The sequence below is a fragment of the Hemiscyllium ocellatum genome, chromosome 8 (assembly GCF_020745735.1).
Source record: "Hemiscyllium ocellatum isolate sHemOce1 chromosome 8, sHemOce1.pat.X.cur, whole genome shotgun sequence".
NCBI classification, from domain to species: domain Eukaryota; kingdom Metazoa; phylum Chordata; class Chondrichthyes; order Orectolobiformes; family Hemiscylliidae; genus Hemiscyllium; species Hemiscyllium ocellatum.
The window spans coordinates 89165933-89192523 of NC_083408.1; the positions used below are offsets into that span (position 1 = coordinate 89165933).

The 26591-nt window shown below is 41.8% G+C and overlaps 1 protein-coding gene across 1 annotated transcript in view; it reads right to left on the reverse strand.

Annotated features, from left to right (window-relative positions):
- Positions 1–26591, reverse strand: part of kcnh5b (potassium voltage-gated channel, subfamily H (eag-related), member 5b) — a 313820-nt gene that overhangs the window by 104608 nt on the left and 182621 nt on the right. The window contains exon 9 of the mRNA XM_060828544.1: positions 1736–1988. Within this exon, the coding sequence (XP_060684527.1) occupies positions 1736–1988 (253 nt within the window). The remainder of the gene's footprint in view (positions 1–1735; positions 1989–26591) is intronic.

A 26591-nucleotide genomic window follows, 5' to 3' on the forward strand; every position in this document is an offset into this window, starting at 1 on the left:
GAATAAGTAACAAAGAGGATTGATGATGGCAGAGTGATGGATTTGATCTATATGCACTTCAGTAAAGCATTCGACAAGGTTTCCCATGGGAAACTGGGCAGCAAGGTTAGATCTCATAGAATACAGGGAGAACTAGCCAAGTGGATAGAGAACTGGCTCAAAGGTAGAAGACAGAGGGTGGTGATGGAGGTTTGTTTTACAGACTGGAGGACTATGACCAGTGGAGTGCCACAAGGATTGGTGCTGGGTCCACTACTTTTTGGCATTTATGCCAGAGGAAGTGGTGAAGGCTAGTACAATTGCAACATTTAAAAGGCATCTGGATTGGTATATGAATAGGAAGGGTTTGGAGGGATATGGGCTGGGTGCTGGCAGGTGGGACTAGATTAGATTGGGATATCTGGTCAGCACGGACAAGTTGGACCGAAGAGTCTGTTTCTGTGCTGTACATCTCTATGACTCTATGACATAGAATCATCACTTGACCATAACTATTGAAGGAACATTTTACCTAAAGTTATAAAATGATTGTACAGTTGTTTTGCTAAGGCAATCCAACACATTCACCATTAAATATTGAATGAATTTAACTGTGCTCCAAACAAGCTCAAGAAAAAAAAAATCAAATGTAGGCTCAGGGAATTGTGGAAGGAATTTTTCTGCACCCACCTGGGAATTGAATCTGAAATCATCCACAAGCCACAGGTCAAAACAAGAAGGTTTTTCATACTTACTAACTACACCAATAATTAGATCTTTTGTTCGCTGATGGACCTTGGACAGAGATCATGGTCTCTTGGGTGTATGATTGTTTGAAATGTTGGATTTCAAGTGAGTGACTTTTATTGTGAATAAATGGATCTCTAGAAAGAAGTGTAAGTTACTTTAGGTGAAGAGGATCTGGTATCTGGTAGTCAGAAGATTGAATTAGCTCTCCTGATAACCATTATTTGCAATAACAGTAACTCTCTGGCTTTAATGGCTTGTTTCTCTTAGTTCTTGTTGAGTATATGTGGATCTGACATGTAATAATTGTTCTTTTATGGATTTTTATTATATTTTGATTTAAGTGTGATTTGATTTTTATTATATTTTGATCCAAGCATGAAAAAAATTGTTACAAGCATGAAAATAGGTTACATGCCTGGTTACGCTCTTGGCTGAACAACAGTGTGTGTATAGAGAGAGATAAATGAAAATAAACAGATCATCAAATGAAGGGTGAGGAATCAATGCAATGAGAACAAGATATGAAGAATAGTGGAATGGCCTTTGAAAATATAGGTTACTAAATTAAAATTGGACATGTAATTTAAATCAGATGATTCATACACCATCACAAATAATGACAAAGGAAAACCATGGCTTCTCTTAACTGAGAAGACAACTGCAGACTTCCATATTAATTATAGATTTATAATCATTACAGAAATTGTGATGAATTTTATTGAAGTTAACCCAATATAAATAGGAATCAATTCCAATTACCCTAATGTATCGAGCCAAAAACCCCTAACATATTTACTTAACTTAAAGAAAAAGAAAATCCCGAAAAGGCCATGCATATTTTTTTCCATGAGGCTGTCCTTGACAAATTATATAGCATTATGTGCAGCATGATTTGGATTAATAATTATTTTATAAGCAATAAACCAAAGGTTTGCACACTTTTTCAGAAAGAGGATCTCCCTTCATAGTTTATATTAAACATGAGCCAGAAGAGAAATGATGGTACCTAGAATAGCGACAACTTCGTCATCCTGGATAACCTCCAGTGATCCAGAAACTACAAAGCAGAGAGCATCGACACTTTCTCCAGCATGATAGATTAGGTCTCCTGGAGCGCAGTGTATCGTTTGGAACTCTACAGCCAGTGCTCTAAGGCAGCCATCACTAGCGAGCCGAAATGCTGGATGTTCGTTAAACACCTTTCGATTCAGATGAACACAGATATCAGCTCGCATGTCTTTTGGACATATAGCAAGGACCTAGATTGATTAAAAACAAGTGATTAATTTTATACATAATGCAGAAACTCCTATCTCTATGTGAAGCACAGAAGGAATATAAGTCAGAGGTGTTTATGTCCTGGCACTGGATGATGTGCTTTATATTCTTTGTATTAATGTGTGAAGTCACTGAGCAGAAACTTTGCCAATGCTAATTATATGAGGACTTTGGGTGAGTTTCAATAATCATGCTACTTTTAAACCAGAAATCTAGTATTACCATCTTTCATCCAAATCTACATCCTTACCTTTGGTCCATCATTGATAGTTCTGGCAGTTAAATTAACTTAAAAAATTACATTTTTAGCCACTCATGAATTCAGAATAATACATTAGTCCAGATTTTTTGCTAACGATAATGGTGAGCCTATCAGAGTGCACTATAAGTAGTTAAGCATCTGTCAAGCAATCTCTTTGGTCCTACAAATGTACTTGTAAAAGAGTCTCGTTTGTTTTAATTATTGATTATTGACAAAATGTAATCTCCAATAAACCTCTGGTGGTAGGCCAGGTTGCAGATATGGGAGTTTTGTTAAAGGCTATCAACACATTGGCGGGAAGACAGTAGACTGAAAGGCTCATGTAATAAATACACATTGTCCTTTTACCTAAGAAGTGAATCCAGACTACTAGCTATTAGAGGAAAAAAAACTCTCCTGTCATGAAACTGAAGCACATTGCATATTTTGTAAGGTGACTTATTATCTTTCTCACTCTGTCAGTCTAGCTCACATGGTGAGTCAGCAACTAAAATCAAACCTTCCAATAAATTATGAGACAAAAATCGTTTACTGTGAGGTGCTCTTTTTTAAAATTCATGTGATATGGGTTGCACCAGCATTTATTGCCAAACCCCAGCTGCCTTGAGAAGGTGGTGGGTGAGCTGCCTCTTAAAGTCCTGCAGCCCATCCCATATTGGGTGGGGGGGAGGGGGGGGGGTCTCTCACAATGCCTTGAGGAAGGGACTCCAAGAATTTTGCCCAGTGACATTGAAGGAAAGGAGATATATTTCCAAGTGAGGTTATTGTGTGATGTGGAGGGGATCTTTGTGGTGTTCCATATATGTGAGCCCCATGTCCTTTTAGATGGTGGTCATTGTGGATTTGGAAAGTACAGTCTCAGAAGCCCTGGTGAATAGTGCTGGGGAAAGTGTTAATTCATGGAACAGTTGTGAAGGTACAACCTTCTCTTTGAAACTCTGTTAATGGGTTCTGCTCCTCTAAAATGCTTCCCTGCTTTATCTGAGGATAGTCAGGATAACTGTGAATTTTATTCTCTCTTCTCACAACTGTTAAAGAATTCTCTTCTTCCACCAGCTTTCAACACTAATAGCAAGCAACTTCACTGGAGGTTATGGTACTTGTTATGATCTTGAGAGAGAACGTGAAGTTTTAAAAGGAAATTTGACCTCCCAGCTTTTTTTTAAAACTTTAAGTAAAAAGGAACATAAAAATGATTTTATGTGTTAAACAAAACACTTTATTCTTCAAGTATGGAACAAATAAAGTACTTCTAACTTTTTGTAAATCTTATTAGTTAAGCCCAAATATCCCAACAGAATATTTTGTTACCACCCGAGAGTTGTCCAATGTATTATAGCATCCTGGGGGCTTCTTCACTGTCACAGAATCCAAGCTAAATGTACCAAAAACTCTCATGAATCAGGAGCCACAATAGGTGACCCATCCCCTTCCAATCCACTCTGCCATTCATGAAAATCGTGGCTGATCTGATGACTCTACACTCTATTTAATTCAAATAACCTTTCACCCCTTTGCTCACCAAAAATACATAAACGTTTGCCTTAAACTATTCAAAGACTCAGCTTCCACTCAATGATCCTCTGAGAACGTTTTATTTTTGCCTCATCTCTGTCTTGATGGGTGACCATTTAGTTTAAAACAATATTCTAGATTCTCCAACAAGAGGGGAAAAAATATTACTTAGGGATTCACTTTGGTTCTCCTCAGGTTCTCAACCTGGTACTTCAACTTCTGTGGCTCTCTTCTCACTGTGGGGATTCACTGCCAGTCTCTTTCACTGTCCTTATCAGGCATATCTAATCATGTTCACAGAATCCCTATAGTGTGGAAGCAGGCCATCGGGTCCACACCTACCCTCACCCAGATCCATCCCCTTACTCTACCTCTGTAACCCTGCATATCCCAAGACTAATCCACCTAACCTGCACATCTTTGGACTGTGGGAGGAAACTGGAGAACCTAGGAGAACGCACACAGATAGGAGGAAAATATGCAAACTCCACACAGACTATTGTCCGAGGATGAAATTAAACCTGGGTCCCTAACACTGTGAGGTGGTCATGCTAACCACTGAGTCACTGTGCCAACCATTAAATGCATGAATATGTGACCATATGAATCAGCAACAGGAATAGGTCATTCAGCCATACTTGTTGCTGTTGCCAACGCTGATGGTTCCACTGCAGCCGAGCTGCCCAAGAACAAAGGCAAGAGAGACTTGCAGAATGTTTTCAAAGGCAATTGTGGAAGCGTAACAAATGGCCTTGACAGTCAATCTCAGATCTTATAAAAGAATAAAATAAATCAAGAATGCTGATCTGGTTGACTCTTAATTGTTGTTCCTAAGGCTACCTCTGTAAATTCCTTAAATTGTTTTCTTTCTTTCTGGTCTAATGTTCAAAATGAATCAATCTTAAAGTGCTAACAAGGATTCCCAACACTGTGATCATTGCCAACAAAACTATTTCTGCATTTAGCTTGATAGCTGCAGACCTAACGTTTACCTAAAATGTTGACAATATCTGGACCTAACAAACTAACTAACTACTGTCGGTATCTTAACCTCACAAGTACATGAATGGAAATATGACTGACAATAATAAAAGAAAAACTGCATTTAGGAGAAGATCTACAAACCACCCCCAGGGTTAAAATGCTGCACAGCAAATAATCCTCTGAATCTGTCATGTTAGTAAACCTCTTGATCATCATTGGCTATTCTCCAGTCCTTTGGGAATAGCCAATGTTGCCCCAATGTTTAAGAAGAGTAGCAGGGATAATCCTAGAAATGACAGGTCTGTGAGTCTCACATCAGTAGGAGGGAAATGGTTGGATAAGGTTCTCAAGGACAAGAATTCTATGCATTTAAAAGTAAATGGACTTATTAGCGATAGACAGCATGGTGAAGTTGTGCCTCAGTAATTTGATCAAGGAGGTGACGAAGATGATTAATGAGGGAGAACTGGTTGATATTGCCTATTTGGACTTCAGTAAAGGCCTTGACAAGGTCCCGCATGGCAGACTGGTACAAAAGGTCAAGTCACATGGTATCAGGGGTGAGCCAGCAAGATGAATACAGAACTGGCTTAGTCACAGGAGACAGAGGGTAGCGGTGGAAAGATGCTTTTCAGAATGGAGGGCAGTGACGAGTGGTGTTCCACAGGGATCAGTGTTTGACATAAATGAGTTGGAGGAAAACATAGCTGGTTTAATTAGAAGACAATGCAAAGATTGATGGATTTGTGGATAGTGAGGAAGATTGTCAGAGGATACTGTCACAAAGCTAGTCCCTTTTTTTTCTAAAAGCTGTTCCTTGGCTCAAGGATACTTTGTCCTTGATTTCTTTTTCAGAGGGGCAATAATGCGGGTCTGGCTCCAATCAGTCTGCTTTGGTACAGAGATGAAAAGGATTTTGAGAGACCTTTTGTTTATATGTAAGCAGATGAGACTTCAGGCCAAAGTGGTCATGTTTTAGAAGTGACCTGTACAATGAAAGGAGAATGGTCAGCTCTCTAACTGAGTTGAGCAGTTTTAGTTCAGTTGTGAGCTGGTTGGAAACTCAACAGGGAGCTGTGTGGAACCTCTCTCTCTTTCCTGCCCTTCAATTTCAACCTTTAGTGTTCCATTTACACTGGTTTTTGAAGGGAGTTTGTTTATTGGGACTATTGTGAATATTCGGAACAGCATAATTAAGTTTAGTTGGATAGGATGAGTCCTGTCGTGGTTCTTTATTCTGTTCTTTGTGTTTCATTGTGTAATTTTGTGAATTTTTGTCTGTTTTAAAATCTAGTAGTCAACCAGCTAACTTACTCTGGGTAATTTTCACTGTACATGTACCAAAACAAATTGCCAAGTTATGGTCTGAGCTGTCTGCTTAAGCATGTTTTGAATGGTCTGGCTTGGTCCGTAACAGATTGAGGGCTCGTCCCAGATTTTAAACAGTGAGCGGTAGGTGCTAGTGTCTTTATTTCAGGTGTTGGCTTGGTTGGGTAGACAGAGCTTAGGATAGAAATGGCTCTTTCAGTCACCAAAAGTTTTCTGGTGGCTTTGGCAGTCTCGCAAAAAATGAATAAGACCAAGTTGCAAGAATTAGCAGAGAAGCTGGAATTGAAACTGCTTGATTCTGTGGGGAAAGGAGAGATAATTACAGCAGTAGCTCATCTTTTAAACTTGCTAGAGAAACCATCAGAATCTATAGAGATGATTAGAATTCAATTGCAAATGAAGCAGAGGTGAGAGAGAAGGGCAGCAGAAATGAAACAGCTTGAGTTAAGACTAAAAGCAGAACAGAGAGAGAGCAGAGAAAGAAGAAGAGTGAGCTTTTGAACTTCAAAAACTGACATTAAAAAAGGAAGTCAGCTTAAAAGGCTGGAGATAAAGGCTAAAGGTAACCTTAATGAGGAAGCAGTGCAAGCTCATGTGGAAGAGCAGAGAGTTAAAACAGCAAGGTTAGCAGCTGAAGTGGCTGATGATTATGAGCTGGTCCATTAAACCAGATCTGGCTTTCAGAATCAATTTCAGTCCATGAGGGATAGAAATTGGGGCAAAGAGAAACCCTTATGTGGAAAGGGAAAGATAGATCTCAGTGAAGATCATAAGGATAACTTATCACAGGGCAGAAAAAAAACCCTTGAGGGAGCAAAGAAGTTAAAAATCTCCGGTGATTTTGTTGTAATAAAATGGGCCACACAAAAATCACAATGTTTATGGGCTAGGAGAAAGCCAGGTATAGGAAAACCAGACAAGCCTGGAAGTTTTGTTGGACTAGTAACAAAAAGCACAGAGAAGTTAGACAACTGCCTCAGAGCAGAGAAGGTGATCAGAGGTTGATTAAGGATCAAGCGCCAAATCTGCTTAAAAAAAATAAATGCAAGGGTAAAGTTTATTCACATAAGCCAGGAGCAGTAGATAAGGAGGTTACAATATTAAGGGACACAGGATCCTCTTAGTCTATAATGCTGAAGGATGAGGAGATATGCACTTCTGAGGGGCTATTGCCAGAGAAGGTATTGGTAACAGGAAATCATGGTGAGACAAAAGTGCTCAATTATGTAAAGTGTGGCTAGAGAGTCCAGATAAGAGTGGAGAATTTGTGGAAGGCATACTGGATAAACTCTCAGCTCCAAGAATACAATTTGTCCTTGCAAATGATACAGCTGATTCATTGAGCAGCCTACTCTAGTTGAAAAGCCCGAGGAGACACAGCCAACTGAAGAAATGAAGAATGTTTGTCCAGGAGTTTTCCCTGATTGTGTGATCACAAGATCACAGAGGCACAAGTTGAAGTAAGAGGGATCAAAAGGCACAGATAAGGAAGATGACATAGTGTTATCCAAAACGTTATTTGATCAGGTAAGTGGAAAGAGAAGGGGCAAATAAGTAAAGATTCCAGTATTTCTTAGCTCTGCTAAATTGATTGAATTAAAACAGAAAGATGAGGATTTAAAACAGTTATATCAAAAGGGATTTACTAAGAAAGAAAGTGAATGCATTTGTGTGTGCTATTACTTAATAAATGATATTTTAATGAGGAAATGGAGATGCTCACACATTCAAGCAGATGACAAATGGGCAGAGATTCATCAAGTTGTTTTGCCAGTATGGTATAGAAAGGAGGTGCTGCAAGTCACGCATGAGCTACCACTTGGCAATCATTTAGGGGTGAGGAAAACACAGGCTAAAATACAAAGACGTTTTTACTGGGCCTGGACTACACAGAGATGTAGTTGAATGCTGCCAGACGTGTCATACATATCAGCTAATCGGAAAATGGCAGGCAGTAATTAAACCTGCACCTTTAATACCTATTCCAGCATTTGAGGAACCTTTCACAAGTCTTGATTGAGGTCCTATACCTCAAACAAAATTGGGAATAAATATTTATTAACAATAATGGATGTGTAGACTAAATTTCCAGAGGCAATCCTATTATGCAACATCACAGCAAAAAAGGGTTGTAGAAGAATTACTTAAATTTTTTACTAAATGCGGACTACCAATAGAGATCCAGTCAGATTAAGGATCAAACTTCATTTCCAAACTATTCAAGGAGGATATGGATAACTTGGGAATAAAGCAATTCAAATTTACTGTGTACTATCCGGAATCACAGGGAGCGCTAGAGAGATGGTATCAAACACTAAAAACCATGTTGAGGGCTTATGGTCAGGATTATCCAGATGATTGGGATAAGGGAGTTCCCTTTGTACTTTTTGCAAACAGAGATGTACCAAATGTATTGACCAAACTCAGTCCATTTTAATTAATTTTGGGGCATAAAGTAAGAGGACCATTAAAATTGATTGAGGAGAAATTAATACGTCGGAATTCAGAGACCACCCATTTGAACGATGTGTCAAATTTTAGAAAATGATTAATTAGAGCTGGAGAGTTGGCTAAACAGCATTTAAAAGTATCACAGCATGCAATGAAACAGGAAGCGTATAACAAATCACAAATTCACAATTTTGCAATTGGCAGTAAGGTACTGGTGCTGCTTCCAGTAACAGGTGAGCCTTTAAAAGCCAGGTTTAGTGGACCTTATCAAATTGAGAGGAAATTGAGTGAGGTGAACTACTTAATAAAGACTCCAGACAGGAAGAAATCTCAGAGAGTGTGTCATGTGAGTATGCTCAAAGGTATTTTGATAGGGAAGGAAAGCAAGAGGAGAAGGTGTTAATGATTACAGCACAGAAGGAAGAACCAAGTTCAGAGCATTCTGAATTGGACATTCCTCAAATCAGATTGGACAATGAGAAAGTTGTCAAAAATTGGGATCAATTATTGAGCTACCTTTCACAAGGAAATCAAAACACCCTGAAAGAGTTATTATCACATGGAGAGATATGCCAAAATAAACTGGCAAGTACTAAACTAATTGTGATGATGTAGAGATAGGAGATACTGTTGCAATTAAGCAACTTGCTTATAGGTATAACCCTCTAATGTTGGCACAGGTTCAGAAGGAGATAGAGCGCATGATTCAAGATGGCATAATTGAAGTGAGTTACAGTGACTGGAACTCACCCATAGTCATGGTGCCAAAGCCAGATGGTACCCAACAATTATGTGTGGACTATCGCAAAGCCAACGCCGTTACAAAGACTGATGCATACCCAATTCCATGGTTGGCGGACTGTGTCTAAAAAGTGGGACAAGCAGCATATATTTCTAAGTTGGACTTGCTCAGATGCTACTGGCAGTACCTCTGTCAGAGACAGCAAAGGCAATTTCTGCTTTCTTTATGCCAAATGGACTATATCAATTCAAAGTCATGCCATTTGGTCTGGAAAATGCTCCAGCCACATTACCGAGACTGACTAATAAGGTCATTGCCAGGTTACCCAATTGTGTGGATACATTGATGACTTTGATCGGCCATAAATGCTGCTGGCTGCAAATCTTATCAGATCGAATGGATTGGTTAGAAGCTATGAGGAATTTGCAACAGAAACAGTATGTGATATGGGGTGGGGGGAGACCCAGGGAGATACTGAGGAAGGAGATCAATCTGAGACTGGTACTTTTGAGAAAAGAAGCGAGTTAAACAGTCAGGGCAGGCAGGCACAAGGTAGGAATAATAAATTAAACTGCATTTATTTCAATGCCAGGGGCCTACCAGTGAAGACAATGAACTTAGGGCGTGGTTAGGAACATGGGCCTGGGATATCATAGCAATTACAGAAACATGGCTCAGGGATGGGCAGGACTGGCAGTTTAATGTTCCAGGAAACAAATGCTATAGGAAGGATTGAAAGGGAGGTAAGGGAGGAGGTGGTGGTGGGGTGGGGGGTGGGACTTTTGATAAGGGAGAGCATTACAGCTGTGCTGAGGGAGGATATTCCTGGAACTACATCCAAGGAAGTTATTTGGGTGGAACTGAGAAATAAGAAAGGGATGATCACCTTATTGGGATTGTATTATAGACCCCCTAATCGTCAAAGGGAAATTGAGAAACAAACTTGTAAGGAGATCTCAGCTATCTGTAAGAAAAATACGGTGGTTATGGTGGGGGATTTTAGCTTTCCAAACATAGATTGGGACTGCCATAGTGTTAAGGGTTTAGATGGAGAGGAATTTGTTAAGTGTGTACAAGACAATTTTCTGATTCAGTATGTGGATGTACCTACTAGAGAAGGTGCAAAACTTGACTTACTCTTGGGAAATAAGGCAGGGCAGTGTAACTGAGGTGTCAGTGGGGGAGCACTTTGGGGCCAACGGCCATAATTCTGTTAGATTTAAAATAATGACGGAAAAGGATAGACCAGATCTAAAAGTTGAAGTTCTAAATTGGAGAACAGCCAATTTTGACAGTATTAGGCAAGAACTTTCGAAAGCTGATTGGGGAGGTGTTCGCAGGTAAAGGGATGGCTGGAAAATGGGAATCCTTCAAAAATGAGATAACGAGAATCCAGAGAAAGTATATTCCTGTTAGGGTGAAAGGGAAGGGTGGTAGGTATAGGGAATGCTGAATGACTAAAGAAATTGAGGTTTTGGTTAAGAAAAAGAAGGAAGCATATGTAAGGTATAGACAGGAGAGATCGAGTGAATCCTTAGAAGAGTATAAAGGAAGTAGGAGCATACACGTGGTGCCACTGTTTAAGAAGGGTGGTAAGGACAAGCCAGGGAACTATAGACCAGTGAGCCTGATGTCAGTGGTGGGCAAGTTATTGGAGGGAATCCTGAGGGACAGGTTGTATATGTATTTGGAAAGGCAAGGACTGATTAGGGATAGTCAACATGGATTTGTGCGTGGGAAGTCATGTCTCACAAACTTGATTGAGTTTTTTGAGGAAGTAACAAAGAAGATTGATGAGGGCAGAGCAGTAGATGTGATCTATATGGACTTCAGTAAGGCGTTCAACAAGGTTCCTCATGGGAGACTGATTAGCAAGGTTAGATCTCACGGAATACAGGGAGAATTAGCCATTTGAATACAGAACTGACTCGAAGGTAGAAGACAGAGGGTGGTGGTGGTGGGTTGTTTTTCAGACTGGAGGCCTGTGACCAGTGGAGTGCCACAAGGATCGGTGCTGTTGAGGCTTTTTTCCCAAGGTAGAGAGGTCAATTACTAGGGGACACGGGTTCAAGGTGAGACAGAGAAGCTTAAAAGAGGTATGTGAGGCAGATTTTTAACACACAGGGTGGTGAGTGCCAGGAATGCGTTGCCAGAGGAGGTGGTGAAAGTAGCCACAATAACAGCATTGAAGAAGTACCTGGACGAATCCATGAATAGGAATCAAATAGAAGGATGCAGACCCTGTTAGTGAAGACAGTTTTAGTACTGGGGAGTTTGTGGTGATGCAAATTTGGAGGGTCAAAGGCCTAATCCTGTGCTGGATTGTCCTTTTTTCTACCAAGGGGAGCAGGTGTATAGCTCCTGAAAATGGAGTCATAGGTTAATAGAGTGGTGAAGAAGACCTTGGACACTTTTGCCTTCATTGTTTAGAACATTGAGTATAGGAGTTGGGATGCCATGTTGTGGCTGTACAGGACATTGGTGAATACTACATGCGATTCTGGTCTCCCTCCTACAGAAAGTATCTTGTTGAACTTCAGAGGATGCAGAATGGATTTACAAGGATGTTGCCAGTACTGGAGGGTTTGAGATATAGGGACAGGCTGAACAGGCTGGGACTATTTTCCCTGGAGCACCAAAGACTGAGGGGTGACCTTATAGAGATTTATAAAATTATGAGGGGTATGGATGGGGTTCTTTTCATAGGGTAGGGGAGTCCAGAACTGGACAGCATAGGTTTAAGGTGAGAGGAGAAAGACTTAAAAAAGGACCTGAGGTGTAACCTTACATGCAGAAGGTGGTGCATGTATGGAATGAGCTGCCAAAGGAAATGATGGAGGCAAGTACAAATATACCATTTAAAAGGATTTAGATGGGTATATGAGTAGGAAGCTTTTACAGGGATATGGGCCAAATGCTGGCAAGTGGGACTAGGTCAGATTGGGATGTCTGGTCGGTGCAGATGAGTTGGACTGAAGGGTCTGTCTTCATGCTGTACAACTCTATGATTCTAAACATAATATATTCCAATGTTTTCAGTATTCAACTCCACTGAAGGTGTGGCTTTCTCTGTCTAGGTCCCTCTTGGCTTCTAACATTCTGTAATCTAGACTTAGTGAAGTGCCTGTTAATATTCGGATTCTTTCAGAGGGCTGCCTTCATTTTCTGATCCCTGGTGCAGCTTGTATTATCGGTGGATCCCTCTAGCAATTTCTCCTCAGATTCTTGTAATCATATCTGTTGTAAGATGGATCCTCATCAGAGTTCATCTTGGTGAAGAATATATCAGCCAGATTTTCTGACATCATTCTCTTTTCTGGTGACATCTACAGGATTTGCTTGGTCTAGTATGGTAGAGGAAATCCACCAAGAAGTGGTTCTTGTCTTAAAGAAGATGTAGTTCATTGCATGATTACAACTTGATTAGATTCCCAACAATATGGAAACAGGCCTTGCTGCACAACAAGTCCACATCGACCCTCCAAAGAGTAACCCACCCAGACCCATTCCCCTGACTAACGCACCAAACGTAACAGGCAATTTAGCAAGGTCACTTTACCTGGCTTGCATATCTTTGGATTGTGGGAGGAAACTGGAACACCAGGAGGAAACCCACACAGACACGGGGAGAATGTGCAAACTCCACACAGACAGTCACCCAAGGTAGGAATTGAACCTGGATCTCTGACGCTGTGCAGCAGCAGTGCTAACCACTGAGCCACCACTGCACCCTTACAGAACTTGGATCTTGTTACTAAGACAGTGAAAGATTGAAGCCCAAAGCTGTTCCCTGCTCAAGTCCACATGGCATCAGACAGTGTTTAATGCTCTCTTCAGCATGAACATTTTCAGACCTTTACAGCCCTTTTCAACAACATGCCTTCATTGTCCTTCAACAGTTACAGTTAGTAACCTGATCTATCACAGATTTCTTTCAATGAGGAGCTATTTGACTATTTGTTGCTCCGTGACTATACGCTAATTTGGCACATTTCTAAAATTGTTTTTTCCTTTACATATAAAGTATTCTTTTTGATGGCTGGGCAATACTAATGCTTGTGAAGTTTCCTTTCACCACAGCAATGAATGTAACTCTTATTATCTGTGATTTGCTGTATTGGCTTCTCATGTATTTCTTTAGGTATTTGTACTTAGATCAGATTATTTACAGTGTGGAAACAGGCCCTTCAGCCCAACAAGTCCGAAGAGCAACCCACTCAGACCCATTCCCCAACATTTACTACAGGGCAATTTAGCATGGCCAATTCATCTAACCTGCACATTTTTGGACTGTGGGAGGAAACTGGAGCAAACCCACGCAGACACGGGGAGAATGTGCAAACTCCACACAGACAGCTGCCTAAGGTAGGAATTGAACCTGGGTCTCTGGCGCAGTGAGGCAGTAGTGTTAACCACTGTGCCACCGTGCCGTCCGTACTTAGAGAACTGAATGGATTATGCTAATCTCTGGCATTAAAGTCATATGTCCCTTCTTAGGACTGACCTGCGTTGCTTCCAGATTTCTGTTTCATTCACCATCTGAATGGCTTTCATCAAAATGCAAATCATCTTTGGGCAAAAATAAATCTGACAAAGACTCTTCAGCAATTCCAACAATTCTGTCTCTTATGACTTCTAACTGTACAGATCTGGAGTTGCATTTTCTACATGTTTGGAGATATTTTTCAGAGAATGATCTTGCTCATTTAATAATTTTATTTGTGCAGAGGTTAAAATAAAATAAAAACATTACAGAACTTCATCAAAAGTACAGATATAAATAGGTATTCTTAAAGGTTTAAAGAAGGAAGTTACCACATCATAAGCTATAATCCAAATTGAATACAAAACTGTATTAATTTGTCCAGTTTCTGACTTATTATCCTGTTTGGAAACAATTCTGTAACTCAGGAATAGTTTTCTTGAATTATATGCTTTGATAATATTACTTAAAATTAAAATCTTATTCCTGCTGCCATATCATTCAAATATAATTATTTATTCTGCTTGCTTTAAGAGTTATTAATTCTGCAGTATTGCCTTGCTGTTACTGTGTAGTGCTATCATTTTGCAGTTAAATAGGAAAGTTTCTGCTTGCTCTGACTAAAATGGATTATTCCCATTTTTATTTGCAGCTTTTCTTAAATTAAACCTGCTAATTATTACTTTAATAAACATCCTTGATCACTTTGGTTGTACCAAATGAATTCCATGGCCTATGGCTTTAATAAATGTTCTTTTAATGGTTGTGTGAATGAAACCTACTCCTCGGGTCTTTATAAGACAAACCCAGTTCTGTTGGTGCGTTTTGTGAAATGATTTGCACTGTCTGTAGTGAAATAATAATTCCCATTGCTTTAATGTTTTTCTTTCCCTGAATAAGTCCTAATGACTGCAGTTTTACCACAGTTTAAGTAAAAGATTTCCAACCTTTCCTGCAGGCTCAATGGTATCCAAACTTTCTTATTCCATCAGACTTTGTCTGCTCAGGCTTTTAAGTTTCCCTTTTATTGGTTTAATTCTGGCTTTAAGATTTCCTGAGTCCGTAGCTTTACTTCAAATTTCCACTCTGGCCCCTGATGTCCCACTGATTTTCCACTGTAGTCATACCTCCTTGTGCCCTGTCACTAGGTAGCAGCACTCAATCTGAACAGCCAGTATTTTGTTTACATCCAGTTTTCCAAGTGTCATTTGTGTTTAGAGTTTTCAGTTGCCCATCAAGCATTTCAACAACCCATGGAGCCTCAAATGTCCATCTGCCCTCTGACTAAATGTCAACTCAGGACTGTTCCTGGATTATTAGCACCCAAAGCAAATTATAACCATTCAGGCGTGACTAGTGTTCCAGCTCCATGAGGTTTCTAGCTCACCCTTGCCTTGAATATGTCTCCTGCAGGTCTGAAATATTTTTTCTGATCAATTGTAGATTCCATCATATAGAAGTTTGTTCTGGTTTTCACTTCTGCAGAGAAATTAACATTTCGGGCTTTTTAACAGTTATATGTCACACCACCAACCCTCTCATTGCTGTTTCTGAAGGCTCTTCAGACCCGCACTGCTTGCTATCTAGCTCTAAGGCAAAATAATCAGACAGATGCCACCATGCTGTGTGGTGGATCATCATCACAGCTAGTCCTAGTGAAGGACAAATCTGATAGATTTGCTGCCATGATCCCTTTCCCTGGTAATGATCTACAAGACCTGCTTGATCTGGTGTGTAGAGTGGAACTACCCTACAGTCTAATGAGAAAAGGCCTTTTATCTTTAATGCATTGTAGGTTGTCACATCATAGCAACTAAGTGTAAGTTAAAAATCACACAACACCAGGTTATATTCTAACAGGTTTAATTGAAAGCACTAGCGTTCAGAGCCCTGCTCCTTCATCAGGTGGTTGTAAGAAGGAACAGCATTCCGAAAGCTAGTGCTACCAATTAAATCTGTTGGACTATAACCTGGTGTGGCGTGATTTTTAACTTTGTGTACCCCAGTCCAACACCAGCATCTCCAAATCATCAAGTGTAAGTTACATTGCTATAATCGACCTTGTTACTTGGACTATGAGGGAGACCCTGATGTTAGGTCTTAGTGTCTTGAAGTCCAAAGTCGCTCTCTATCCAAAGCCCTGTGACATCACCATATTGTTGGGAGAGGGAATGGAGGTTTCCTTAATTCATCTCTGCAGCATTAAGCTTTTCAGAACCTTACACTCCCTTCCAATAACATTCTATCATTGGCTTTGAATAGTTTTAGCAGATTGTGTTGCAGGCTTTCTTGCAGATCCCATTACACTTACAGCAGGTCCTCTCTCTCTAACCTAAACCACAATAAGATGACCTCCTAACTGATTCAATGATCTGAATGACACCACATGATTCGATTTTACACCGGTGAATATTGCTCTGTCATCTGCAGCAAAACATCCCCAGAAACAAATGTAGCAGAAATATAAACGAGTATAATAACAAAATGCCAAAAATAAACTTGGAAGCAAGATGAAATTAGAATTCATCCAGGGATTCATGCAACACAGAAAATAATAGCACTTCAGTTCCTGCACTAATGCCTTTGTTCCTTTATAGTTTTGTGAGCAGCTCACTTGCTGCATGTTTGTAAATTATTCATCCATAGGGAATATCCCCTATGTTTTGTCAAGATTTAACATTCAGAAAATGGTCAAAGTCAATGTAGTGTATTAGAGAAGTGTTGGTTTGGCATCATGACCTGCTGATTAACAAACCATGAAGTGTCATGTAATGGTTTCTCAGATCACTCCGCTCCATTACTTCGAGCATCACTCACGGATCAATCAATGACCCCCTTCAACTTTTCATCTGTTTGTTACCCTTCCAGCAATTGCTTTTGCATCTGCTCAGCGTGAATGTGCCAGCATGTCACTGGTTCCTTCTCATTTGGTAGACCACTTGCCCAGCTTCTAAATTAAATGAACAAGAGTTTCTTCTTACTAAATATTGGGTGGACTGAAAACTTTGTCTTTGTTCCATACCCAGATGACATTGTCTGGCCATTTCTATCCCTAGCAACTGTCAGACATTAAGCAAACTCCTTCCAACCAGAGAGTGTGCTCCTTGACACTGAGATAACTTTGAACAACACATTGTCTCCATCCACAGAACCATTAACCTCTCACCTTGCCATAGAACATGGAACATTACAGTGCAGTCTAGCCCCTTCGGCCCTCGATGTTGCGCCGACCTGTGAAACCAATCTGAAGCCCATGTAACCAACACTATTCCTTTTCCATCCAATGACTATTTAAATGCCCTTAATGTTGGCAAGATTACTACTATTGCAGGCAGGGCGTTCCATGCCCCTACTACTCTGAGTAAAGAAACTACCTCTGACATCAGTCCTATATCTATCATTCCCCAATTTAAAGACATACCTGTTAACCCTATCCTCACCAACCAACACTGTGGCTCCTGAACTATGAATGCTCAGTTTAACAGCCTCGCCCAGGATTTCAAATCCTCTATGTCCCCTGTACCCCCTCCCACCATCTTTATAAATTGCTCCAGCTTCAGCTCCAGCTCCAGAGGATATGCCTGCACATCTAATTCTGGTTTCTTATGCATGCCTGATTTTAATTGCTCCCCTATTGCATGTGGTACCTTCAGCTGCTTTGGCTCTATCATCTGAATTTCCTTCCTTCAACCTCTCTGCTTTTCCCTGCCTTGCTTTTCCATGCAGCTCTTTGCCCAAGGTTTCAGACATCAGTCCTGGTGGCGTCTTCAGTGATTCAGTGCCAAAATGTCCTTTTTTGAAATTGATATTTTTAAGGATTTTGCTATGCTGAAGGTGCTATATAAATACAGAAAGTTGCTATGGTTGTTGTCTGCAAAAGGTCGTTTTGGATAACATCCTAATGACTGTCTTTATCTCAGAAAGTTTGCATTTTCTTGTATCACACGGAGTCAGGAGGAATATATGTTTCCCATGTTACAACAGTAAGCACCATTCAGAATTTAGATTAGATGATTAGATTAGATGATTAGATTACTTACAGTGTGGAAACAGGCCCTTCGGCCCAACAAGTCCACACCGACCCGCCGAAGCGAAACCCACCCATACCCCTACATTTACCCCTTACCTAACACTACGGACAATTTAGCATTGCCAATTCACCTGACCCGCACATCTTTGGACTGTGGGAGGAAACCGGAGCACCCGGAGGAAACCCACGCAGACACGGGGAGAACGTGCAAACTCCACACTGTCTGTCGCCTGAGTCGGGAATTGAACCCGGGTCTCAGGCGCTGTGAGGCAGCAGTGCTAACCACTGTGCCACCGTGCCATCCACTGCTTCATTAATTTGGAGCGTATTAATGCAGTGCAAGGAACTGTTTAAGTAAGAGTATTTCTTTCATTAATTTACTGTGTTGCATAGGCTCTATAAGTCACTAAGTTAAAACAAATCAAATTAATTAATTAACAGAGTGTTTCCTGCTTATTTGTTTTTTGCGTTGGCCCACAGTTTGCAGTCAGTGATGATGAAATAGCATTCACCATTCACTTCACAGACAGTTCTCCACAGAATGTTCATAGGCTGCTCAGCATAGATGAGTTCAAAATTCATGGCTTTTCCCGGGCAGTACCTTCCATAGGGATCACTGACATAGTTTATAGCTCCTCGAAAGTGGAGTCGCAGGTAGATAGGATAGTGAAGATGGCGTTTGATATGCTTTCCTTTATTGCTCAGAATATTGAGTACAGGAGTTGGGAGGTCATTGGTTAGGCCACTGTTGGAATATTATGTGCAATTCTGCTCTCCTTCCTATCGGGAAGATATTGTGAAACTTGAAAGGGTTCAGAAAAGATTTACAAGGATATTAGGTTGGAGAATTTGAGCTATAGGGAGAGGTTGAATAGGCTGGGCTTTTTCCCTGGAGCGTCAGAGGCTGAAGGGTGACCTCACAGAGATTTATAAAATCGTGAGGGACAAGGATAGGATGAATAGACAAAGTCTTTTCCCTGGGGTGGGGGAGTCCAGAATTAGAGGGCATATGTTTAGGGTGAGAGGGAAAGATGTAAAGGAGACCTAAGCGTCAACTTTTTCACGCAGAGGCTGGTACGTGTATGGAATGAGCTGCCAGAGGAAGTGGTGGAGGCTGGTACAAATGCAACATTTAAAAGGCATCTGGATGGGTATATGAATAGGAAGGGTTTGGAGGGATATGGGTCAGGTGCTGACAGATGGGACTAGATTGGGTTGGGATATCTGGTCAGCTTGGACAGTTTGGACCGAAGGGTCTGCTTCCGTGCTGTACATCTCTATGACTCTATGGCTCTGTGTGCAGTCCAAGAAACAGCTAAGCCTTTCAGTAAATCAGATTGAAGTTCCCCCAGTGAGACATAGGTTGGAATTTAATGGTCACTATGTTGGGCCTTTCCACCAGCTGGAGATCATGTATCAACTGGGCTATTTGCAGGTGCACCATTTTGATTAAATTCCAATTAGGAAGCCTGCTGGCTATTATCAGGATACCTGACTCCACAGGGGTCATTTTCCCAATGCATTTCCAGTGTGGGTGGATTTCCCACTTCTGAGGGTTGTCAGCCAATTGGAGCCAGCAGCACTATTTCTGGAAGCAATAGCTGCTATCAGTATGGAGTTGGGCCTACTAGAAAGCTAATGGCTGGAGATTGTGATCCAAGAGGAGTGGGAGAACTCACTAGCATCTATCAGAGAAATGCCAGTGAGGTGGGTAAGGGGTCATTTTCAAGGGCTGAGCGATGGTTTCTAAAGGACCCAGAAATTTTCACTGTATGGACACTCCATTGAGTCCTAGTCGAATTCCATTGACAGTGGCCATTTATGGGCTTCAACTGGTCTCCAGGCAGTAAAGACAACCTCAACCCTTTCCATGTAGCTTAATCAAAGAGTAGTTGGTAGGTGATCCCCTTCCCACAATATCATATGCCTCTGTGCCCCTCCTCCCCAATCTCACAGTCTTCTTCTGAGGGGCTTTAAACTCCTAAAGTAGAAAATATAACCAAGACTTAGCCGATGTACAGAAAGTAAATTAAGATTGTGAAATATAGCTGGGTTTAAGAGAGAGGGATTTAAAAAAAAGGCAGGTTTCAAAAGTAAATGAAAACTTAAACTCTAATTTTCTTCACACACAGCTGGTAAAATTAAATTTCAGGGGTAGAGACATTACTTGGCAAGAGTGGTGACTTATAATGGTGTTAAAATCTGATTTATTCCTGAATACACCAGCACTAATTTCTTCAGCTGTTTTTATTGTGCAACTAATAAGCAAGTACAGCAAGTGGCCAACCTTTCAGTGCCAAGTCTATCAGCAAAAACCGAAACAGCACACTCTGTGGAGAAGCAAGGTATCTCAAACTGCAACAGTGGATAGCTGTGTGAGTACAAATGCCAGATGTTTCTGAATGACTTACTGGATGGTAGTCTTCCTGTTATTATTAACATATATTCCAGTCCACTAAACTACTGAACCACACAAATTACACAATTATCCTCCAGTCTCCTATGAAAGCTGATATTCTCAATTATTTGCTCTTTGCAGGTATTGCTCCCCCTCTCTTTCAAAGCTGCTATCCTACCTCTATTGACCTTCTAAGTTACTACATATTACCAATCTTTCTTTCCTCTCTTTGAAGATGCTGTTGCCTCCCAAACCCACATCCATATTCCATCCCTGAATCTCTCCAATCAGGCTTCCAACTCTGCCACAGTATCAAAATGACTCATCAAAGTTACCAATTGAAGTGACTCCACAGAGGCCGATACCTTGTCACCAAGTTATCCTTTATTTCCATGGGGAGAGTCTGTGACAGTAATCCTGTTCCTTCAGAGCCAAGTTTCAGAGTGAACAGAACCTCTAATACTCCTGTTTATATCCATCAGCCAGTACTCCCTGATTGGACCAAGTTAACAGCCCCAATCAGGGAACTCATATTCTATGAGGTTCACTTAGCTGACCTCGTTCCAACCCTGCCCCTCTGAGTCCAAGGATTTAGGCCAGTTCATCTTTTTGTAGATCCTCCTGGGGATCCTCTGACTTTACCTCTCATACGGAGAGTATGTAACACTCAGTAGCTCGCCTCTTGCGTCAGGAGCATCTTGGAAGAAATTCATTCCCTTCTTCAGGTGGCAAAGGCCAGGCGACGATATCCGCCATTGCCACCTCAGATTCTGAGGTATCTTAACAGAGACGGAGAACACAGGAGTTCTGAAACAGTTGAACAGTTGAACATCTGGGCAAGTTTTGCTCCCGCACTGTTTGCAACTTTGCAGCTTTCTTATGGTCATGCTTGTTCAGGACTATCCAAACTTTATTCATCACTGGACCTGACCTTGCGTTGAGCATGCCTTTTACTCATGCAGGGCCATTCCTGTGGTTCCTACACCAAACTTTGTCCCCTGAAGTAAACTGTCTCTCTTGATAAGTGGAGCCTTGTGTCTGGCGCTGGCACTCCAGAAGCCCTTTCAACCTCCCCCCACATTTAGGAAGAACAGATTTAACCTGGTGCAGAGTCTTCTCCCCATTAGCAATTCTGCCAGAGCTCTCTCTGTATTTGCATGAGGGGTATCCCTATAACTAGGACAGCTGGGTATCTGGTGAAGCTATAGGCTATTTCTTTAAGTCTGAACTGTTTTTTTCTGTCAGACCATTGAATGATGGATGGTATGGAGCTGTCCTTATATTACAAATAGCATTTGACTCTAGTCAAACTCTCTAGTGGTAAACAATGGCCCGTTATCTGTGATCATTTAACCAGATGTTTATTTGATAGATTCTCATTTGGATGTCACTAAGCAACTTAACTGTTCCAATGTAGATACAGATGGACTTTCCAGGGTGTGCTCTTTAGTGGATACCGGCCTATGGAGATCGCTTACTCAATTTATGTCTCATGGAACTCTTTTGCTGTCTGAAGTCTGCACACCAGCAGCAACTATAATGGCTTGCTGACCTAGATACTAGAGAAAATGTTAACAGTTTGGCTGAGGATTTGCTTTATTTTGGGGTTTTATTGTGGGCTGATCTAGTGTCCCAGGATATGTCCTGAGTGAGGCTATGTAATGACCTTCACTCCGATGGTGTTCCACAAGCTCACATGGACTGCCGAGGGTGTTGGCTTCCGTCGGAATACCCTGCAACTCATGCTCCACTTGCCCCATTTTCCCATGATAAAGCCAGTTGTAGCGCCTGTTTGAAATCCAGGGTTTCAGCTAGTAGGTGCTTTTGCATGGCTACATCGTTAATCCCAAAAACCAAACAGTCCCTCAGCATCTCATGAAGGGTTAAACCAAAATCACATGCTTCTGCCAGTCATCTTAAACAGTCAAAAATCTTGATATGGCCTCTCCTGGTTCTCAAATTAACGGGTAAAACCAATAGCATCTCAGGATTAGAGGCGGCTTGGAATCATAATATTCCTCAACTAAATTTATCAACTCTTGAAAGGTTTTATTATCTAGCACCTCAGGGAAAGATAGGCTCCTAATAACCGAAAACGTTGTGAGTCCACAAGCCAACAGGAGAACTACTTGTTATTTTCCATCTGCCCCCAATGTCATCGCCCAGGTCAAATGATGTATTCATTCCATATACTTTAACAGCAGGATTGAATGAGTCAAACTTTCCAAATAACAGCATGAGGCCAGAAACACTTGCCCCAACTCAAAGATCATTGTTGCGAGTGAATTTCTTCAGCAGCCTGCTTTTCTCTAAGTGCCACTGAAATAACTCCACAGTCTCTGGTACCCTGATACCAAGTCACACTTTACTTACATGTGGAAAGTTCCTGACACTGATCCAACTCCCTCAAAGCCAGCTCTCAGAGTGAACAGGATGTCTGACATTCTTGTTTATATCTATTAGCCAGAGCTCCCTGATTGGACCAGGTTAACATCCCCAATCAGGGAACTCACTTTCTCTGAAGTCCACCCCGCTGACCTCGTTACAATCCCTACACTAATGACACCTTATGTGACAGTGCTAAAGGCAAACTATCCCTCCTCATTCTTGAATTGATAAAGTTGAGCACAGCATCCTCCTCCAATACCAGGGTTAGTGGGCGGCACGGTGGCACAGTGGTTAGCACTGCTGCCTCACAGCGCCTGTAGACCCGGGTTCAATTCCCGACTCAGGCGACTGACTGTGTGGAGTTTGCACGTTCTCCCCGTGTCTGCGTGGGTTTCCTCCGGGTGCTCCGGTTTCCTCCCACAGTCCAAAGATGTGCGGGTCAGGTGAATTGGCCTAGCTAAATTGCCCGTAGTGTTAGGTAAGGGGTAAATGTAGGGGTATGGGTGGGTTGCGCTTCGGCGGGTCGGTGTGGACTTGTTGGGCCGAAGGGCCTGTTTCCACACTGTAAGTCTAATCTAATCTAACCACTCCATAGTTGACCAAGTGGGTGTTCAACAAGTGTTTGGTTACATTCTTACCTGTCATCAGAAATTTATCTGCAATGACATCTGCACACCGCGCACTCTAGCATCCCCCAGAGGATTATTCTAGCCTGTTCCTACTTCTCGTTATGGCTCAGTTGGTAATGCTCTCACTCTCATCAGAAGGCTGAGGAGTTCAGTCGAGAGTATGGTGCTGGAAAAGCTCAGCCAGTTTGGCAGCATCCGAGGAGCAGGAGAATTGATGTTTTGTGTATAAGCCCTTTATCAGGAATGAGCATTCCTGATGAATGGCTTATGCTCGAAATGCCGATTCTCCTGCTCCTCGGATGCCACCTGATCTGCTGTGGTTTTCCAGCACCACACTCTCAACTCTGATGTCCAGCATCTGCAGCCCTCACTTTCTCCTGACTATGGATTTCAGTTCGGATGTTAAGCACAAAAGTCTGTCAGACAGATGCAAAAATTCCCAAGGCGCAATTTCAAAGAAAGCTGGGTAGTTGAAACTGGAGCTCTGGGCAATACTTATTCCCCAATCAACACAACAAAAAACAAATTTTCTGTTCATTGTCTCAATGTTGTTTGTGGGAACTTGCTGTGCAGAAGTTATTCATTATGTTTTCTACATGATATTTCAAAACTGCTTCATTGGTTTGAATACTTTGGAACATCTAGTAGTCATGCATGGCACTAGAACAATTTGTGGGCGGCACTGCTGCCTCACAGCGCCAGAGACCGGGGTTCAATTCCCGCCTCAGGCAACTGACTGTGTGGAGTTTGCACGTTCTCCCCGTGGTGCTCTGGTTTCTTCCCACAGTCCAAAAATGTGCAGGTCGGTGAATTGGCCATGTTAAATTGTCCGTAGTGTTGGGTAAGGGGTAAATGTAGGGGTATGGGGGGGTTGCGCTTCAGCGGGTCGGTGTGGACTTGTTGGGCCGAAGGGCCTGTTTCCACACTGTAAGTAATCTAATTGATTCATTCTTCCCCTCAACAACATCATCCAAAAACACTGAGTCATTAGAATCCCTACAGCATGGAAACGGGCCCTTTGGCCATGCAAGTTCACACTGACCCTCCGAAGAGGATCCCACCCAAATCTATTCCCCATTACACTACACTTAGAGTCACAGAGTTACAGCACGGAAACAGACCCTTCGGTCCAACCTGTCCATGCCAACCAGATATCCCAACCCAATTTAGTCCCACCTGCCAGCACCCGGCCCATATCCCTCCAAACCCTTCCTATTCATATACCCATCCAAATGCCTCTTAAATGTTGCAATTGTACCAGTCTCCATCACTTCCTCTGGCAGCTCATTCCATTGACGTACCACCCTCTGCGTGAAAAAGTTGCCCCTTTGGTCTCTTTTATATCTTTCCCCTCTCACCCTAAACATATGCCCTCTAGTTCTGGACTCCCTGACACCAGGGAAAAGATTTTTTCTATTTATTCTATCCATGCGCCTCATAATTTTGTAAACCTCTATAAGGACACCCCTCAGCCTCTAACGCTCCAGGGAAAACAGCACCAGCCTGTTCAGCTTCTCCCTTTAGCTTAAATCCTCCAACCCTGGCAACATCCTTGTAAATCTTTTCTGAACCTTTGCAAGTTTCACAACATCTTTCCGATAGGAAGGAGTCTAGAATTGCACACAATATTCCAACAGTGGCCTGTACAGCTACAACATGACCTCCCAACTTCTGTATTCAATACTCTGACCTATAAAGGAAAACATACCAAACGCCTTCTTCACTATCCCATCTACCTGCAACTCCACTTTCAAGGAGCTATGAGCCTGCACTCCAAGGTCTCTTTGTTCAGCAACACTCCCTTGTACCTTACCATTAAGTGTATATCTCCTGTTAAGATTTGCTTTCCCAAAATTCAGCACCTCGCATTTATCTGAATTAAACTCCATCTGCCACTTTTCGGCCAATCTGGTCCAGATCCCGTTGTAATCTGAGGTAACCCTCTTCGCTGTACACTACACCTCTAAATTTGGTGTCATCTGCAAACTTACTAACTGTACCTCTTATGCTCGCATCCAAATCATTTATGCAAATGACAAAAAGTAGAGGACCCAGCACCGATCCTTGTGGCACTCCACTGGTCACAAGCCTCCAGTCTGAAAAACAACCCTTCACCACCACCCTCTGTCTTCTACCTTTTGGGCCAGTTCTGTATCCAAATGGCTAGTTATCCCTATATTCCATGAGATCTAACCTTGCTAATCAGTCTCCCATGGGGAACCTTGTCGAACGCCTTACTGAATCCATATGGATCACATCTACTGCTCTGCCCTCATCAATCTTCTTTGTTACTTCCTCAAAAAACTCAATCAAGTTTGTGAGACATGATTTCCCATGCACAAAGCCATGTTGACTATCCCGAATCAGTCCTTGCCTTTCCAAATACACATAAAACCTGTCCCTCAGGATTCCCTCCAACAACTTGCCCACCACAGAGGTCAGGCTCACGGTCTATAGTTCCCTGACTTGTCTTTACCGCCCTTCTTAAACAGTGGCACCACGTTTGCCAAACTCCAGTCTTCCGGCACCTCACCAGTGATTATCGATGATACAAACATCTCAGCAAGAGGCCCAGCAATCACTTCTCTAGCTTCCCACAGAGTTCTCGGGTTCACGTGATCAGGTCCTGGGGATTAATCCACCTTTAACCATTTCAGGACATCCAGCACTTCCTCCTCTATAATCTGGACATTTTGTAAGATGTCACCATCTATTTACCTACAGTCTATATCTTCCATATCCTTTTCCACAGTAAATACTGATGCAAAATATTCATTTAGTATCTCCCCCATTTTCTGTGGCTCCACACAAAGGCCGCCTTGCTTATCTTTGAGGGGCCCTATTCTCTCCCTAGTTTCCCTTTTGTCCTTAATGGATTTGTAAAAACCCTTTGGATTCTCCTTAATTCTATTTGGCAAAGCTATCTCATGTCCACATTTTGCCCTCCTGATTTCCCTCTTAAGTATACTCCTACTTTCTTTATACTCTTCTAAGGATTCACTCGATCTATCCTGTCTATACCTGACATATGCTTCCTTCTTTTTCTTAACCAAACCCTCAATTTCTTTAGTCATCCAGCATTCCCTGTACCTACCAGCCTTCCCTTTCACCCTGACAGGAATATAATTTCTCTGGATTCTCATTATCTCATTTCTGCAGACTTTCCATTTTCCAGCCATCCCTTTACCTGCGAACATCTGCCTCCAATCAGCTTTCGAAAGTTCTTGCCTAATACTGTCAAAATTGGCCTTTCTCCAGTTTAGAACTTCAACTTTTAGATCTGGGCTATCCTTTTCCATCATTATTTTAAAATTATGGTCGCTGGCCCCAAAGTGCTCCCCCACTGACACCTCAGTCATCTGCCCTGCCTTAT